Source organism: Xenopus laevis, chromosome 2L (assembly GCF_017654675.1).
Source record: "Xenopus laevis strain J_2021 chromosome 2L, Xenopus_laevis_v10.1, whole genome shotgun sequence".
In the NCBI taxonomy this organism is placed as follows: domain Eukaryota; kingdom Metazoa; phylum Chordata; class Amphibia; order Anura; family Pipidae; genus Xenopus; species Xenopus laevis.
The window spans coordinates 19,956,929-19,975,316 of NC_054373.1; the positions used below are offsets into that span (position 1 = coordinate 19,956,929).

Below are 18,388 nucleotides of genomic sequence, written 5' to 3' on the forward strand. Positions count from 1 at the left end.
ATATATATATATATATATATATATATATATATATATATACTTATGATTCCATGGGATCCCACTAGTGTAAATGGTCCTTTAGACCCAGACTATCCTGCAAGTCCAGGGTGTAAATAGTCATATTTATAAAGCCATGGAGACACCTCAAAGATATTTAAGTGGAGTCTACTAAATGTATGGGATCCGCTATTCAGAAACTAGTTATCCAGAAATCTCCGAATTTACCCTCTCTCCCACAGACTCCATTTTAACCAAACAATCCAAATTTTTAAAAATGATTTCCTTTTTCTCTGTAATAATAAAACAGTGGCTTGTACTTGATCCCAACTAATATATAATTAATCCTTATTGGAAGTAAAAACCGGCCTATTGGGTTTATTTAATGTTTACATTCAATTAGGAAGATCCACATTGTAATGTAGAAAGATCAGTTATCCAGGAAACCCCTGAGCATTCTGGATAACAGGTCCCATACCTGTACTAACTTTCCAATGTGCATCTCTTCTGTATTTGCGATCCAGGTTTTCTTATCAAAAGAAACTCTTTCACCTCTCATAAAACTATACAAGCAGCCTTTATCACGGCAGACGGAAGTGTTTCATATATACACGCGGCTTCCCATCATAGCGATCACATCATGTATCACTAAGTGGGCAACTCTCCTAAACTTTATTGTTGCTGGTTATCATTCCGACACCCAGCATAGGCTTGGCACGTTGTATAGCACTATCATTAATCCAGAAAACATTACATAAATAGAGCTCTGTATATCTCAAACAACAGAGTATCATAACAACTCATAGCCGGCCAGGAACAAGGTAATATCAGCACCATCCATGGAACAGCCAAGGAACCAGCCGTGCATCACTGACTGCTGTTCTTTCCTACAAGGTGAAGTACAAATGGTTCAGTGGGGTCAATATAAAAATAGCAACCCTCAAACTGTGGGGAAGAAGTTCATTCCATCATCCACAGCAGGGGTAACATAAAGTGAGTAGTAAAATGAAAGAATTCTGATACCTAATGCCCTGGCTTGTGTCACCTTCTGAGCAATAGGGCTGAATAGTCATCAATTATCCCTAATTCTAGAAAAAGGTCTTGGTTATGACTATGTCTTTAGATTTTAAAACGGACTAACTGCACTGACGTATGGGAATATTCTCAGGCAGGGCCGCGATCATGGGGGCACAGCAGGAACAGTTGTCCAGCCCCACCGTCGCTTCCGGTCTTTCCACCGTATCTTCCTTTGCCACTTCAGATCCTAAAGGGGGGCGGCTTTTGGGAGAGTGCAGCATGGCCTGGCCCCCCCTTAAGATCCGAAGCGACGAAGGAAGATACGGCGGAAAGACCCTAAGCAGCTGCAAGACCCGAAGCGGCAGAAAGACCCAAATCGGTGGAAAGAAGTGGCGGAAAGACCCGAATCCTAAAGGAGCCGAAATGCTGTAGAACAAAGCAGAGGAGTCTGCCATCACCCGAGGACAAGGAAGAAGAACCTAAGTTAAGCTCCACTGAACCCCAATGGGTTTTTTTGGGGGGGTTTTTTCATCACTCACATCCATGATTTTATTTTTTTTACTTGTAAGGGTCCCTGCCAAACAATGTTTTCTTTTATTTTCTATGGGGGCCCCTGACCACCAATGTTTTTTTTTTTAGTTTTCTATGGGGCCCTAACCACCAATGTTTTTTTTTTTAAACTTTTATGGGGGACCCTGGCTGCCAATGTTTTTTTAAAAACGTTTGAGGGGGCCCTGGTTCTTTTTTTTACTTATAGGGGGGCCCTGACCACTGCTGATGCATATATGGCCTTTTTACTGTGGTGTGGGCGGGGGGTGGGGCTTGGGGGCTGGGCTGGAGTGGGTGGGGACCAGAAAATTTTGCTGCACGGGGCCCTGTGATTTCTAATGGTGGATCTGTTCTCATTTACAGAACTCAGTTTTTAGTGACAAAAATGGACTCACATGCTGCTTAGATTAAGACCCAATAATTATTTTTCATAATGTGGATCATCTTCTTACATGAGAAACAAGTAATTAGAATAAGCAGATTCATGGACTACATTTGGACCCACTGAGATAGGTTATGCATGTAAAACAACTGCTGGGTTAAGCTAGTTATACGTGGGCTGCCATTGGCTAATGATTCAAATGCATCATACATAGGGACATATTTACTAAAGGGTGAAATGAAAATGTTGTGTGTTTAAACTTAAAGTGAAAATTGCCCTCAACATCGCCAGTTTAATAAAAGGAGAATACACCAAGTTTTGGAAAATTCTCTTTGCATCGCTGCATCTCCAGGTGAAATTTCTCCAGTGAATATTCTCCAATTTAAGAAGAGCACAAGTATAAAATTTGGCAAGAGAAATTTCTCCAGGTTCAAGCTGGTGAACAACAATTATAAAGATAGAGCAGTCGTGTTTCCCTCACTACAGTTGTATGGGGAAATTATACTGTACAGAGAATTTACGCAAGGAGAAAATTCACCACATTTCAATTGAAAAAGTCTCCTTACAATTTATAGTAAACATGAAATATGTTGTGAAAATACACCTGGTAAAATGAGAAATTGTGAACTTTGGTGATGTTAGATGAAGAAAAAATTCACACTGCCCCTGAGTCTGAAGCTTATTGGTCGATGTGTGGGGCCAAAATGATGGGCTGCCCCTCCAATATTATGTTTGGTATCACCAGATATCTATTGGGCAGATTTGAAATTTCAACGAGCAAGGACCCTATTGGACTGTTGATGCACTGCACTCCCATCGGCCCTGAAAAAGGTCTGTCAAGGGCAAAATGTTTGGATTAACGGAACTTGCCATACTACAGTACATGTCTTGGTGGTAAAATTAGTTGAAGCTCTTTGGTGACCTCATCTAACCAGCAGATCTCTCCATGTCCAGCTTTATAATAATGACCATTATAATGGAACCCATCATTGGGTAACACATTGGGCACTTTAATTTCCCCACTCGCAGCAATTGCATCTTTATGTAAAGTAACAAGCAAAATGATCTAATGTAAAACTGTATGGAACCCTGTATTTCTTCCCTCTGAGAAGCACAATCCGCAGTAAAATGATCTTTCTTGGGCCAAAAGATTTGGTAAACAAGAAAGAAAGAAACAATGTATTTCTCTTCAAGTTTCCAGTGTCCACAACAATACACCCACGTTGTTCTTCAGCTCCTGACTTCTCCCCTGGTGAAAATATTCTGCTCTCAAACAAGCTGTGATTTAGTTACTAAGTGAATGTATCAAAGATGTTTTTTATATGTTTTTATATTTAAGAATTTATGAAATCGGGAAAGGAGAGGACCGGGTGAAGGTATGGGTGCTTTATCCCTTTCACTGTCCCACACTGATATCCTTAAGGAAGAACTGGGTGAAGGTATGGGTGCTTTATACCTCTCACTGTCCCAATGATATTCTTAAGGAAGAACTGGGTGAAGGTATGGGTGCTTTATCTCTCTCACTGACCCACACTGATATTCATAAGGAAGAACTGGGTGAAGGTATGGGTGCTTTATCTCTCTCACTGACCCACACTGATATTCATAAGGAAGAACTGGGTGAAGGTATGGGTGCTTTATCTCTCTCACTGACCCACACTGATATTCATAAGGAAGAACTGGGTGAAGGTATGGGTGCTTTATCCCTCTCACTGTCCCAATGATATTCTTAAGGAAGAACTGGGTGAAGGTATGGGTGCTTTATAGAATAATATATGAAAAAGGTTGGCACAAACTGGATCACTCTCCACGATGTAGTTAAAAAATCTATTTATTTAGAACAACAACATCCCAAATGCCTTATGCGTTTCGTGCCTTTTGGGCACTTAATCATAGGCTACTGTAGCCTATGATTAAGTGCCCAAAACGCACGAAACGCGTAAGGCATTTGGGATGTTGTTGTTCTAAATAAATACATTTGTTAACTACATCGTGGAGAGTGATCCAGTTTGTGCCAACCTTTTTCATTTGATATTCTGTCACAGTGCCTTCCTGAGCTGAAGGCTTAAGGTGTGAGCACCTGGATCCCCCAATGCATTGGGTAAGTAAAACCCTCAAAAAATTTAAAAAATTTACAATTTGGAGCTTGAAGCACTATACAAATTATTTATATATATGGGTGCTTTATCCCTCTCACTGTCCCACACTGATATTCTAAAGTAAGAACTGGGTGAAGGTATGGGTCCTTTATCCCTCTCACTGTCCCACACTGATATTGTTAAGGAAGAATTGGGTGAAGGTATGGGTGCTTTATCCCTCTCACTGTCCCACACTGATATTCATAAGGAAGAACTGGGTGAAGGTATGGGTGCTTTATCTCTCTCACTATCCCAATGATATTCTAAAGGAAGAACTGGGTGGAGGTATGGGTGCTTTATCCCTCTCCCTGTCCCACACTGATATTCATAAGGAAGAACTGGGTGAAGGTATGGGTGCTTTATCTCTCTCACTATCCCAATGATATTCTAAAGGAAGAACTGGGTGAAGGTATGGGTGCTTTATCCCTCTCACTGTCCCACACTGATATTCATAAGGAAGAACTGGGTGAAGGTATGGGTGCTTTATCCCTCTCACTGTCCCACACTGATATTCATAAGGAAGAACTGGGTGAAGGTATGGGTGCTTTATCCCTCTCACTGTCCCACACTGATATTCATAAGGAAGAACTGGGTGAAGGTATGGGTGCTTTATCTCTCTCACTGTCCCAATTATATTCTAAAGGAAGAACTGGGTGAAGGTATGGGTGCTTTATCCCTCTCACTGTCCCACACTGATATTCTTTAGGAAGTGTTTTCACTTTGTGTCTGTTATTAAGCACTGGCTTATACACACTTTGCCCCTAAGTGCAAGTGGCACCATTGGGCACCTGCTGGGTTTATACTAGACTTTGCTGAACACAAAAGGGAAGTTATGTGAGGAGACATATACTTACTGCCAGCTTTGGCTGAATCCCTACACAAACACACCAGTGATGCCAACCAGCTTTTAGTTTACAAGCAATTCGCAAAGCTGCAGAGATGATGGTGGATCTTAAACTCAACAAACCCCCTCCAAAGACTGCAAAATAATCACCTCCTTAGCAAACGAGCTGCAGCAACTTACGTCCAACTTGCTATGTCAATGGAATAATATAATCCTGAGGTTACAACTTGTAACTTACAAATGAGGGAATGAAACTTTAGTGTGAGTGATGCCCGGGGCAGGGGTAGGAACAAGCAATGTCTGCTACAGTTTTAATCATTTTTTGTACACAAGGCTGAAGTGCCTGGAATATAATGTTGACTGACACAAAGAAAGGATTTACACATTCCAGACCATAAAAAGGGAACAGATCCAGGAACATAAAACCAAAGTATTTTGTTTATGTAATAATATAAGTTAGTCTACACTGCGAGCAACTGAATGTACCCTTTCCAAATGGTAACATCCCCAGTGATTTTGTGCTGCACAAATGATTTCTGTATAATTTTAAAGTTCAGTGAGGCTAATGTAATGTTCTGGGCCCTGTATTTAAAGGAGTTGTTCGCTTTTGAGTTAACTTTTAGTATGATGTAGAGATTAAGATATTCTGCAATTGTTTTTCATTTTTATTACTTGTGGTTTTTGAGTTATTTAGCTTTTTATTCAGCAGCTCTCCAGGCTGCATTTTCAGCAATCTGGTTGCTAGGGTCCAAATGACCCATGAATTATTTTGAATAAGAGGCTGGGACATGAATTGGAGAGGCCTGGTTTGAAAAATGAATAATAAAAAGTAGTAATAACAATACATTTGTAGCCTTACAGAACATTTGTTTTTTAGATGGGGTCAGTGACCCACATTTGAAAGCCGGAAAGAGTTAGAAGAATACTATACTAAAACTATAAAAAAAATAAACAATGAAGACCAATTGAAAATTTATGGAGAATTAGTCATTCTATAACATACTAAAAGTTAACGTAAAGGTGAACCACCCCTTTAGTGCCTTAAGCTGGTATGGCACCTCCAGTCTCAATCAGCATCTTATTGGTCCAATGTATGTCCCAGACTTCAAGTTAATGGCAAAATTAACTTCCCGTTTAACCCCCAATCATTTATAATCATAAACTCAACAGGGAATGAAATTATACATTTTATCAACCGGATCCCAGCAGGCAGGTGCAACAGCTCTGTGCCGGAGAATTTCATGCGCTAATGTCCTAATATCATTCCTATTGCCTCACAATAACATTTTCGGGGATAATATGTAGACCCTATAACCCGACAATAATAACCCTAACAAGTATTTAAGCTTCAGGGCCCCAGATGTTCAGAAGATGATTTCATTTTCAAGCGATGAGATGGATTCCAGATCAGAATATGATTGTGTGCAGTAGAAACCTGATAAATACACAGCAACATGGGACTGGATCAGGTTCCCACCACTTCTGTTCGTGACACATCTTGACATGGACAACTGTTTATGGAAATGTCTGTTGCTAGGCAGGATTTGAACCCTACAGTCTGTGATGCCCCTCCAGTAATACTTGGTGGAACTGAGCACCATAATGTTATGGGTAAACAGTACCTATGGGCAATGCTTCCTCTTGTAGCTTCTCAGCTATGCGGGCAAATAAATTATTTATAAACTTGTATGCGCAGTGTTTAATAACTGTGTGCTCAGGTCAGAATTAATACAACATTTTTGTTTTCACACAATTGTGTGGACCACAATTTTTATGCGCACGTTGAATCGCGCACCTTAGAGGGAATATGGGTCCTCCCAATGGTGAACACTATCCTTCTTCTAAATATGGCAGCTTGCGCCTCATCACAGCAGCTAGATCAGATACTTTAAGGCAGTGGTCCTCATAAACTCCTTGGATGTTGCTCCTAGAGGCCTCAAAGCAGGTGCTTACTTTTGAATTCCTGGCTTGGAGGTAAGTTTAGTTGCATAAAAACCATGCTGCCAAACAGAGCCTCCAGTAAGCTGCCAGATCACATAAGGGCCATCAATATCCAACCACAGCCCTTATTTGGTACCCAGAGGAACTGTATGCATACTTATATTGCTTTCCAAACTTTTTTTATATCTGAATGTTGCTCACAGGTAGGGTTGCCACCTGGCCGGTAAAAATTATGGTTGATCCCAGTGTTATTAATAGGGAAAAAAGATAAATATATAGGAAGGCCGGTATTTTTTTCCTGAAAAGGTGGCAACTCTACTCACAGGTGATACAGATTGGGCATACCAGCTGTAAGGCATGGGAGACCTTAAGGTAGTTCAGGACCTGCCGGTAGACATTGAGCTGATGACCAGTAAATGACAGCAGTACACTAACATTACATCGTTCTTTTGGATACTTCCCATTATTTGGACAGTGCCTGTTTTTCTTTCCCAGTAACACATGAAGTCACATTTTCCATGGCACGTAGAGTGAAACCGACACTGCTAACCTTTAGGCACCTCTTCTGTAAGGCCATGGCAGACGTAATGGGGGTAATGTAATATTTGTGCCTGGTCTTGTTTTGCTTTAGATATTTGCTTTGTAAAAAAAGGACCAGTAAATGGTATTCGCTGATTGGTTGTGATGGGTTGCATAAGCCACATAATTGCATAATTGCACATTGAACCATTACAAAAATGCCTATGTAATTATTTTACCATTAGTATGGCTATATATTGGGTTAATCCATGTACAGACCTCTTAGAGGAACAGCAGGGAAAATGAAATGTTTATTAACACATTGTGGGGTATTACATTCCTGGTTTCCAGAGCACAATGAATAAGAGGTTTTGCGGTTTATATGTCCCTTGCCTCTATATGGCAATATTTTGTTAAATAGAAGCATAGAGGGACATATTTATAAAGTGTCGATGTAGAAAAAATGGTTTCAGAGCAGGTTGTTCCACCCACGTAGATGTGATGTGACTTGATACCCTAGTTTATCTTCCCTTGCACCATGTGTGCCCTCCAGTTAAAATCTTGTGTCAAAGAGCTTCTCTGCATTAGTAAGGCTAAATCTGTTGCTGATAATTGAGAGCTAAGGGGAAATGATATGTGTCTTCAAGGAATAAGCAATGCTACTGCACTACAGTATCTATGACAAAATGATACAATCTGTCCCCACCCTTTAGGAAACCAAACCCTGGAAAGAAGAGTGCAAGCACCAACAACTCAGAGAAAAAACTTCTGGAAAAACAGAGGGTCCAGACATATAAATAAACCCAAGCACAGTGACTTTAATAAAGTAAAGGAACACCAAGAAGCACTTGCTGCTGCCAGCTGTCCTGGGTTAGATGTTAGAGCTCCCCACTATTCCATTAATTACTATGGAAATGATAATGATCAGGTAAAGGAGCCTTCACTAACCGATGGTGTTAATGGACTGTTCCTGGCTCACTTTTATGGTCCCAGGGCAGTAACAAGATGGATTGCTAGTACAAGGTATGACTCCTCTGTGGAGCTTACGCTGCTGGTTCTACCATTAGCTAGATAAGCCATTCTACTACAACAAAACTACCCTACACTTCATACATTGGAGTACTCAAGGTACCCAAGGTGTTCAGGTGTACCCAAGGCATTAACACAAAAACAAAAGGTTTAGAAAGACTGAGGTCCACCATCTAAATACTGAGAAGTCCAGAACACAAATGGTTGACTGGTACTGACCAATATATCCACTATTTGCTAACAAAGAAGAAGTAGTTCCTTTCATATAACCACAGACCAGCTCCCCTTTCTTTCTGGTATAGTCACAGGCATTTCTTGCTGTCCTCTTCCTTCTTACCCATGTTGCATGGCTCTTCACATTGACCACAAATAGTCTCTTTTTCAGATGCTGAAGCTACAGGATTACGCAATAGGGTCCTGGTATAGGAATAAACCCAACCTACTTCCAGTTACTTTAGTAGAATAAAGAAACACCAGGAATGACCTCTTACTGCCAGCTGTCCAAGATAAGATGTTAGAGCTCCCCACTATTCTATAAATTACTATGGACATGATGCCAGGGTGCCAGGCACTAACCATGAGCTAGGCAAGTCTCACAGAGTCCTTATACTACAATGATACCACCTTACAATAAATACCTTGGAGTATTCAGGGTACTCAAATGTACCCAAGGCACTAACACAAAAACAAAAAGTTTAGAAAGATTGAGGGCCACCATCTACATACTGAGAAGAACAGAACTCAAATAGCTGCCCTGTTCTAATCAGTATACCCACTATTTGCTAACAAAGAAGACGCAGTTCCTGTCATATAACCACAGACCAGTTCCCCTTTCTTTCTGGTATAGTCACAGAGATGTCTTGCTGTCCTCTTCCTTCTAACCCATGTTGCATGGCTTTTTACATTGACCACAGTCTATTTTTCAGATGCTGGAGCTACAGGATTACACAGAGGAAAAGAGGAGCCTGACATAGAAATAAACCCAACCTACGTCCAGTGACATTAGTGGAGTAAAGGAACACCAAGAATGACCTCTTGCTGCCAGCTGTCCAAGGTTAGATGTTAGAGCTCCCCACTATTCTATAAATTATTATGGAAATGATGGGTGCCAGGCACTAACCATAAGCTAGGCAAGTCTCACTAAGCCCTTATACTAACTACAATGATACTACCTTACACTACATACTCAAGTATACCCAAGGCTCTAACACGAAAAAACAAAAGGTTTAGAAAGACTTAGGGCCACCAAAAGTACAGAACATAAATGAGTGCCATGTTCTGACCAGTATACCAACTATTTGCTAACAAACAAGAAGCAGTTCCTATCATATAACCAGACACCAGCTCCACTGTCTTCCTGGTATAGTCACAGAGATTTCTTGCTGTCCTCTAACCCCTGTTGCATGGCTCTACACACTGACCACAAATTGTCACTTTTTCAGACGCTGGAGCTACAGGATCACTCAGAGACAATTAAAAGCTCATGTTACAGGCTGATCTCGGAGATGTATTGAACAAGCCCAGCTCTGTGTATTTTTCCAATCTTCAGTGGAACACAGTTTGGGCGTCTGTTGCACATGAGCAGGGATTTGTGGAATATATTAGTGTACAAAGCCCAAAACATCTGACTGCCATTGAATTTATTCATTGGGGAGAACAGCTGGGAATAAGTACAGCCCCAGTAGGATTAAAAAATGTAACTAATTTCAGCCCTAGACAGGCCAACATCTTTAACATTCCATGGGCCTAACATTCAGTAGCAATAATACAAAGTACTCCCACTAGCAGAATTCTCTCTTACAACCCATAATGCATAGCAGGTACCTACAGATATAGGACATATTGTATTATAGCTGATATGTGTTAATTACATTAGATCTGGCTGGCTATATGTATGTAAAAAAGACTGTGTTTTGGAAGCAACATAGTGTGCCCTAGTGATGTGCAGGCCGCGGGTGCGGGTCGAGCTCTTCTCCTGCTCTCCCCGCCCGTCACCTAGTACTGCCGGCTTCCGGAGCCGGAATTTATAGACATCGGCCTGCCCTGCCCCGCCCCTTTTGTGATGTCACTGCGGGGCGGTGTGGGTCTATAAATAAAGGGGAGCAGCGGGCCTGGGTTGGGTGCGGGTAGGGAACGGGCGGGTTAGGGTCGAGAAATAGTGTGCCCCCAATTTCCCTAAGTGCCCCAGCTCCAGGGCTGAAACAAGGGTAAGTAAAAGAGGTATGTGACTCTGGCTCAACTGGGGGGCACAAGGCAGAAGAAAGTGGCAACTATGCGAATTATAAGAGAGTTAAAATTGCAAAAACAAACAAAAATTTCAAGATTTAAAGGAAAAGTAAACCCTCAGAATTTTTTCCTTTGTCAATCTTTTTCACAGTTCCTCCACTGGATCAATTAGATACAATTATAGATCAGCGCTATGAAAAAAAACCCAGAACCTAGTGCAATATTGTTAATATTCAGTGCAGTCACCAAAGTGTTACAACACTAATCTGTGTGTGTCTTGAACCATAGAAAGACTATGCACAGATTTTTAGTTTTTTGTGAGGCCCCTGAGGAAGCTGACCTCAGCGCCAGGTGTGAATTCGCTTCCAGCTTTAGCAGTGAATGGATGTACAGGTGGATCACACGGGAGAGGGAGACGCCGGCAGAACCCAGCTCTTTGTATTGCAATGGTTCACCTCCATGATCTGCACTAAGACTGGATTGTATGATATGCGCTCAGAAGTGTGACTTATAAAAAATATGCTGTTTTGAAATCAGGAATTTTGTAAGTTGCCAATCCCACCAGAGAGAGGAGAAGCCACATGCTGAGTTTTACTGATTGAAGAAAACACCATTGCACCTTATTTTAAATCATTTTACCTTTTGAAGCAAGCACTGCAAGCACCTTGTTTGACTTGGTTATAATTTTATTTTGGAGATAGCATCTTGTAGAAAACACTATAGCACTTTAGAACACACACGAAAAATCTGTGCATAGACTTTCTATGGTTCAAGACACACACAGATTAGTGTTGTAACACTTTGGTGACTACGTTGAATATTAACTATATTGCACTAGGTTCTGTTATTTGTTTTTTTTTTCATAGCCTGTGGCGCTGATCTATAATTGTATCTTGAGCTAAGGAGGAGTTGTGCTGGGGATGCAATGCTGGTTAGGAGTAAGTATGCATTGGGCGCCAATAATACTTTTACTGTACATTTTTAAACTGTTCTTAAATAACCGGGAAAATACTGAAACAGGGGACCCCAACCTTTTTTTTACCCTTGAGCTACATTCAAATGTACAAAAAAGTTGGAGAGCAACACAGGCATGCAAAAAGTTCTCGGGGTGCTACTTATGGGCTGTGATTGGCTATTTGGTAGCCCCTATGTGGACTGGCAGCCTACAAGAGGCTCTGTTTGGCAGTACAACTGGTTTTTATGCAACAAAACTTGCCTCCAAACCTGGAATTCAAAAATAAGCACCTGCTTTGGGACACTGAGAGTAACAGCCAAAGGGTTGGTGAGTAACCCCAAGTTCCGGCCCTGCTGGTGAGCACCATGCTTCCATCTTTCCTCATTTCTTAAATATTCCTTGGTGGGTATGAGTCAGTCCCAGTATATGGAACATGTGTCCAGTGTCGGACTGGGACACCAGGGGCCCACCCAAAAACCTTAGACCAGGGGCCCACTCTCTGTATTATTATTCTTCTCACTCAACCTCTATTCTCCTAGTCTCTATTCTTTACATACTATAATCTATTATTCCAATTATTTAGCCTTTTTGTTCTCATAGAAATAAAGAATGGCTATGAAATAAGACAAAAGTTTAGCAGCATGAGGGCCACTAACAACTGGGCCCACCGGGAATTTGCCTGGTATCCCTATGGGCCAGTCCGACACTGCATGTCCGGTTGGGTAACTACAATGTAGGCAGGGGGTACAACTATAACTGGGTGCAGCCACAATGGGGCCCGTACAGAGGATGAAAGGTACTAGTGTGAGCATGGAGTCCTCTGCTGATCCAATTTTTTAATCCTACACCTGACCCAGACCTGCAACCCACATTTTAACCTGTTAACCGACCAGCAACTGCCTTATCCGAAACCTGACCCGCTACCCGTTGGCTGCCATGAAACCTGGAAGTGATGTTGCTACAAACTGGAAGTGACATCATCAGAAACCAGGGGTGGGACCAAAAAATATTAACGTTAACTTTTAGTAGATTGAAGAATACCCAATGCTAAGCAACTTTTCAATTGGTCTTCATTATTTATTTTTTAAAGGTTTTGAATTATTTGCCTTTTTCTTGTTTTTCTGATTCTTTCCAGCTTTCAAATGGGGGGTCACTGACCCTATTTAAAAAAAAAAACAAACGCTGTGTAAGGCTACAAATGTATTGTTATTGCTACTTTTTATTACTGATCTTTCTATTCAGGTCGTCTCCTATTCATATTCCAGTCTCTCGTTCAAATCAATGCATGGTTGCTCAGGTAATTTATACCTTAGCAACCAGATGGCTGAAATTGCAAACTGGAGAGCTGCTGAATAAAAAGCTAAACAAATAAAAAAAACAAATAATAAAAAAGAAAACCAATTACAAAGTGTCTCAGAATATCACTCTCTATGTCATACTAAAAGTTAATTCAAAGGTGACCAACCCCTTTAAAAGAGTAAAATTCACTTACACATTATACCCATGACCCACTGGGGCTCATTTATCAACACTGGGCAAATTAGCCCATGGGCTGTTACCTATAGCAACAACTCAGATTGCTGCATTCATTGTTGTTCTTGCAGCTGACTTTATAAAGCTAATCACTGATTGGTTGCTGTGGTACTTGCCAGGAATAGCCACATCCAGAAGGCTAGTGTGTTTGATCACTGGAATGTGCCTATCAATTTAATAGTAGTGATGGGCAAATTTATTCGCCAGGCGTGAAGTTGCGGCGAATTTGTGCGATTCACCGCCAGCGATTAAATGCGCAAAACGCCCGCGACAATTCGCCCGCAAAAATTCACCGCCATCAAAAAAATATTTTCGCCTGGCGTCGGAAAAAACGGATGCCGGCGTCAAAAACGGGTGCCGGCGTCAAGATAAAACGGGTGCCGGTGTCAAAAACGAGACGCCGGCGCCGTTTCGAAATTTTTTTGCCGTTTCGCAAATTTCTCGCGAAATTTGAGAATTCTTTGGCGAAGTGAAACGGCGCAAATTTACCCATCACTATTTAATAGATGAAGATGAGACAAGAAAGCTTAGCATGGCAAAGGAAACAACACCACAGTGTCCGATAATATGTAATTGGATAAAAACTGGATTTATTTAGCAGCAGAAAACGTTAAGTTAGAACTCATTAGAAAGTGCAGAGAAAAATAAAACAGAATTAATGAGAAACAGGGAAATTTCAGGAGGCGAATACCCGTTTAAATGCAACGACCAATACAAGCAAGTTGCTAGTGTGAACTTGCCCCTGGGAGAAGTCTCAGCGAGAGCTGCATGTTGAAATAACAGCTGCCTGAATCGACCAGACAGAAACATTTCAAGCATACGGCAATGGGAAGGAGTTTAAATGGAATCCCCCATGTGGAATAACTCTCCCTGCGCTTGTATCATGCCCATTGTGACGTCACATGGGGAAACAGTCAGAGCTACAGCTGCTGCACAGCTACTCCTCTGAGCACAGACACTACTTCAGCTGGCAAGGGCATGCTGGGAGATTTAGTTCATCAAAAGCACACATGGAATGTTTAGACCATTAACAAATCCAGCAGAGTTTCCCTACTATAATTGCTTAAGCTTTGCTCCGTGTACCTGCCAAAAGACAGACTGGAAGGGGGGGGATAAATACTTTTAGGAATTCCTGTTATTTTCCAGTAGAAGAACTACAATTCCCATCATGCCCTGACAGCTTATCTGTATACCCACACAAGCATCTAGATCAATTAAAAAAAACTTGATTTCCTCCCATCCCTTATGGACTTGTGTTAAAGGGATTGTTCCCCTTTAAATTAATTTTTAGTAGGATGTAGAGAGTGGTATTCTGAGACAATTTACAACTGGTTTTCATAATTATTTGTGGTTTTTGAGTTATTTAGCTTTTTTATTCAGTAGCTCTCCAGTTTCAGCATTTTAGTTGCTAGGGTCCAAATTACCCTAGCAACCGCATATTTGATATGAATAAGAGGCTGGAATATGAACAGGAGTGACCTTAATACAAAGATCAGTAAGAAAAGTAGCAATAACAATACATTTTTAGCCTTAAAGAGATTTTCTTTTTGTAGTTGGGGTCGGTGACCCCCATTTGAAAGCTGTTAAGAGGCAAAAGAGCAAGGCAAATAACATAATAAAATTATAAAATATAAATATAAATAGACAAATTGAAAATTTGAACGCATTCTAGAAAATACTAACAGGTGAAACGTCCTTTTAAAGGGCAAATAACCCATGAAATGTACATTTTACATTTAGTGCAGAATAATATTTGTTGTAGCAACTTTTTCTTATGGAACATGTTTTATAGAATTAATAGAAACAATGCAAAGTTCTGCAGCTTCTCAATGTAAAATACCATAATGTTCTATAAGTCCAGCCCACGGCTTAATTCCTAGTCTTCCTGGGATCTGATGTAAACTCACATAAACTGACAGACAGGGGACAGAAGTGACAGCTGAGCATGTGACAGGTACTTGCACATTCACTGACAGTCCCCTGGACACCACAAAATGTAACATGCAGAGCAAACATTATATTGCAACTTCTGACTTCCCACTCCTGATACTTTGTGCCACTATTCAAAGCAAATGCATTTGTTTGCCCAGGTGTCCCAATGCCAGGGCACCTTATCCATTCTAAAAATGAAGAATTACCTGATATCGCTGACTTTGGTGGCTTTGCTCCTGACTATGTCACTTTCATCTTCCTGAGAGAATGTCACAGAGAGTTGCCTTGTGATAGAGCTGAAGGTGTCTTGTTCCTCAGCACTGGATACATTGTTGTTCTCCTGGGATGTTCCTCTGTTGAACAGTTTAGACAAGTTCAGACCTTTCTCCTGCTCCCCTGGGGTAAATGATTTGTCCTTGGCCTCCTTGTCAGGGGTTGTGCCTCTGAAGAAGAATCTAGATGGGCTCTGGCGGACTTCTGCACTTTCCTCTAATGATGACTTCTCACTGGGCAACTTCTTGTCCTTGTCTTGAGTTGATGCTCTGGAGAAGAACCTGGATGGGCTCTGGTGGGTTTCAGCACTTTCCTCTAGTGATGTCTCACTGGGCAACTTTTTGTCCTTGTCTTGGGGTGGTGCTCTGGAGAAGAACCTGGATGGGCTCTGGTGGGCTTCTGTACTTTCTTCTAATGATGACTTCTCACTGGGCAACTTCTTGTCCTTGTCTTGAGTTGATGCTCTGGAGAAGAACCTGGATGGGCTCTGGTGGACCCCTGCACTTTCCTCTAATGATGACTTCTCACTGGGCAACTTCTTGTCCTTGTCTTGAGTTGATGCTCTGGAGAAGAACCTGGATGGGCTCTGGTGGGGTTCAGCACTTTCCTCTAATGATGACTTCTCACTGGGCAACTTCTTGTCCTTGTCTTGAGTTGATGCTCTTGAGAAGAACCTGGATGGGCTCTGGTGGGCTTCAGCACTTTCCTCTAGTGATGACTTCTCACTGGGCAACTTCTTGTCCTTGTCTTGAGCTGGTGCTGTGGAAAAGAACCTGGATGGGCTCTGGTCAGCTTCAGCACTTTCCTCTAGTGATGACTTCTCACTGGGCAACTTCTTGTCCTTGTCTTGAGGTGATGCACTGGATAAGGAGGAATCTGCCTGCTCCTGCTCATTCCCAGAGGTTTTCTCAGGCTCTTCGTTTCTTTCCTGGGATGAAGACCTGGAGAAGAACCTGGAGAAGCCCCTGACTACTTCCTCCTGCCAGGAGGTGGGTTTCTTGCCGATGGGCATGACGCTGCCGCTTAGTCGGGACCTGCCGACAGAATCGCTTTCCTCGCTAGTGGGACCAAAGGACAAGTGTGTGACAAACTCGCTACAACTCTGCTCATCTGCGACTGCCGCCAACAAACTTGTCTTTAAAGCCCCGCCGTCCCCATGAACAAGTCGTGCCCTGGCCGCTGCCCCATGTCTATAAGTTGCGGGAGCGGAACAAGTGAAGGAGCAGAGGAAACAGTCGCACTCACACTGGCTCTGCTCGCTGTGCTGCTTCTCCCTCTGCTGCTGCTGCTTCTTGGCCCGGCCCCTACACACAGGGAGGAGGAGGAGGGGAAGGAGGAATTGCGCCTGCGGCTGGGCGCTTCTGTCGCTGCTACAATATCGCTCCCAAACTGTCAGACTCGCACGTGCTGGCACTAAAAGGGATTTAAAGCTTTGGTTCACCTTTGAGTTAACGTTTAGTAAGTTATAAAATGGCTAATTCAAAGCAACTTTTTAATTGGCCTTCATTGTTTCTTTTTTATTGTTTTTTAAATTATTTGCCTTCTTCTCTTTCCAGCTTTCAAATGGGGGTCACTGACCCCATCTAAAATCAAAAAATTTATTTTTTATTACTGATCTTTCTATTCAGTCCCTCTCCTATTCATGTTCCAGTTTTGTATTCAAATCAGTGTGTGGTTGCTAGGGTAATTTGGACCCTAGCAACCAGATTGCTGACATTTTAAACTGGAGAGCGGCTGAATAAAAAGCTTAATAACTCAAAAACCACAATGAATAAAATATATGAAAACCAATTGCAAATTGTCTCAGAACATCACTGTTCACACCATGCTAAAAGTTTATTTAAAGGGGAACAAACCCCTTTAAAGAACAAAACAAAAAGAGATTTCTGCCCTTTCAGTCAGTGGCCTTCTTCTCAATTCCAAAAGCAATTGCTAATAATTTAAACTTCTTATCCCATGGCCCTGCAAGTGTAGTTGCACTACATCCCCCCCAGTCATTAGAGTTCAACATATGAGTTGTAACAGGCTGGTCATTCCTGGGGATGGAGTTTTATGGGGTAGAATAAATTACATTTGCTCTGGGCTCCTCAAATTAGAGAGGCCTCTTGGGGTATGTCCAACCTGCAGCCCTCCAGCTTTTGTTGATTTTCAGCTCCCAGCTGAAGCCTGTTGGGGGAAGAAGCAAGTGGCAAAACTAGATGTTACTGGGCCCTGCAGCAAAATTAATTTTAGGGCCCCCCTAAATATCCAGAGGTTTTCTGTTTTACCAATATAAATTGATATTGCTTATTAATGAGAGCCTCATGGGCCGATATACCTCCTGGGCCCCCCTGCAGCCGCAGGGTTTGCTTCCTCTGTAGTTACACCCCTGGGTCTTAGGCTTCTTGTATTGACTGGATCCTTGTTAATTCCATCCCTGTTATCCCCCCCTGCTTTGTTCAGGACCCCTCTATTCAACACCAGACTCACATTCTGTTCTGTTGTGCTAAAACTTCTCTTCTACCCCTGATGTGCAGACCCCTGTGGGTGGGCCCCGGACCCCCAGTCCAACGCTGCACCGACTTGCTCCATAGAGACCAAATTGTCAGCTTTTATTGCCCGTGTATGGCTGCCTTTATTCCTGAAGCCAGTTCCTAATTAGACAAAGCCCTATGTATTCACTGATTTACATACAATAGTCTGCTTTATTTAAGAAAGCACTTAGCCTAAGGGTCAGGGCACACAGGCAGATTCGGTGAGATTAGTTGCCTGGCGACTTCGGGGCGACTAATATCCCCAAATTGCTTCCCCTGCCTTCCTGCCGGCTAAAATGAAAATCACCCCAAAGTTGCCTCACAAGGAAACTTCAGGCGACTTCTGAAAACGAAACACCGGCAGGAAGGCAGGGGAGGCAGTTTGCGGAGATTAGTCGCCCTGAAGAAGAGGAGATTTGTCAGCAAACAACTAATATTAGAAAACAAATAAGAGAAGACAAATAGTCTCTTCTTCGGGCGACTAATCTCATCGACAAGCCTTCCCGCCGGCGGGATGGTATACGAATGGCTTCATATTTC

General features: G+C 42.0%; 1 protein-coding gene across 1 annotated transcript in view; it reads right to left on the reverse strand.

Moving 5' to 3' along the window:
- LOC108707893 overlaps window positions 1-16,801 on the reverse strand; it is an 89,369-nt gene extending 72,568 nt beyond the window's left edge. Inside the window, exon 1 of the mRNA XM_041581589.1 lies at window positions 15,269-16,801. Within this exon, the coding sequence (XP_041437523.1) occupies window positions 15,269-16,347 (1,079 nt within the window). The 5' untranslated portion in view covers window positions 16,348-16,801. The remainder of the gene's footprint in view (window positions 1-15,268) is intronic.
- Window positions 16,802-18,388: the final 1,587 nt, after the last annotated feature.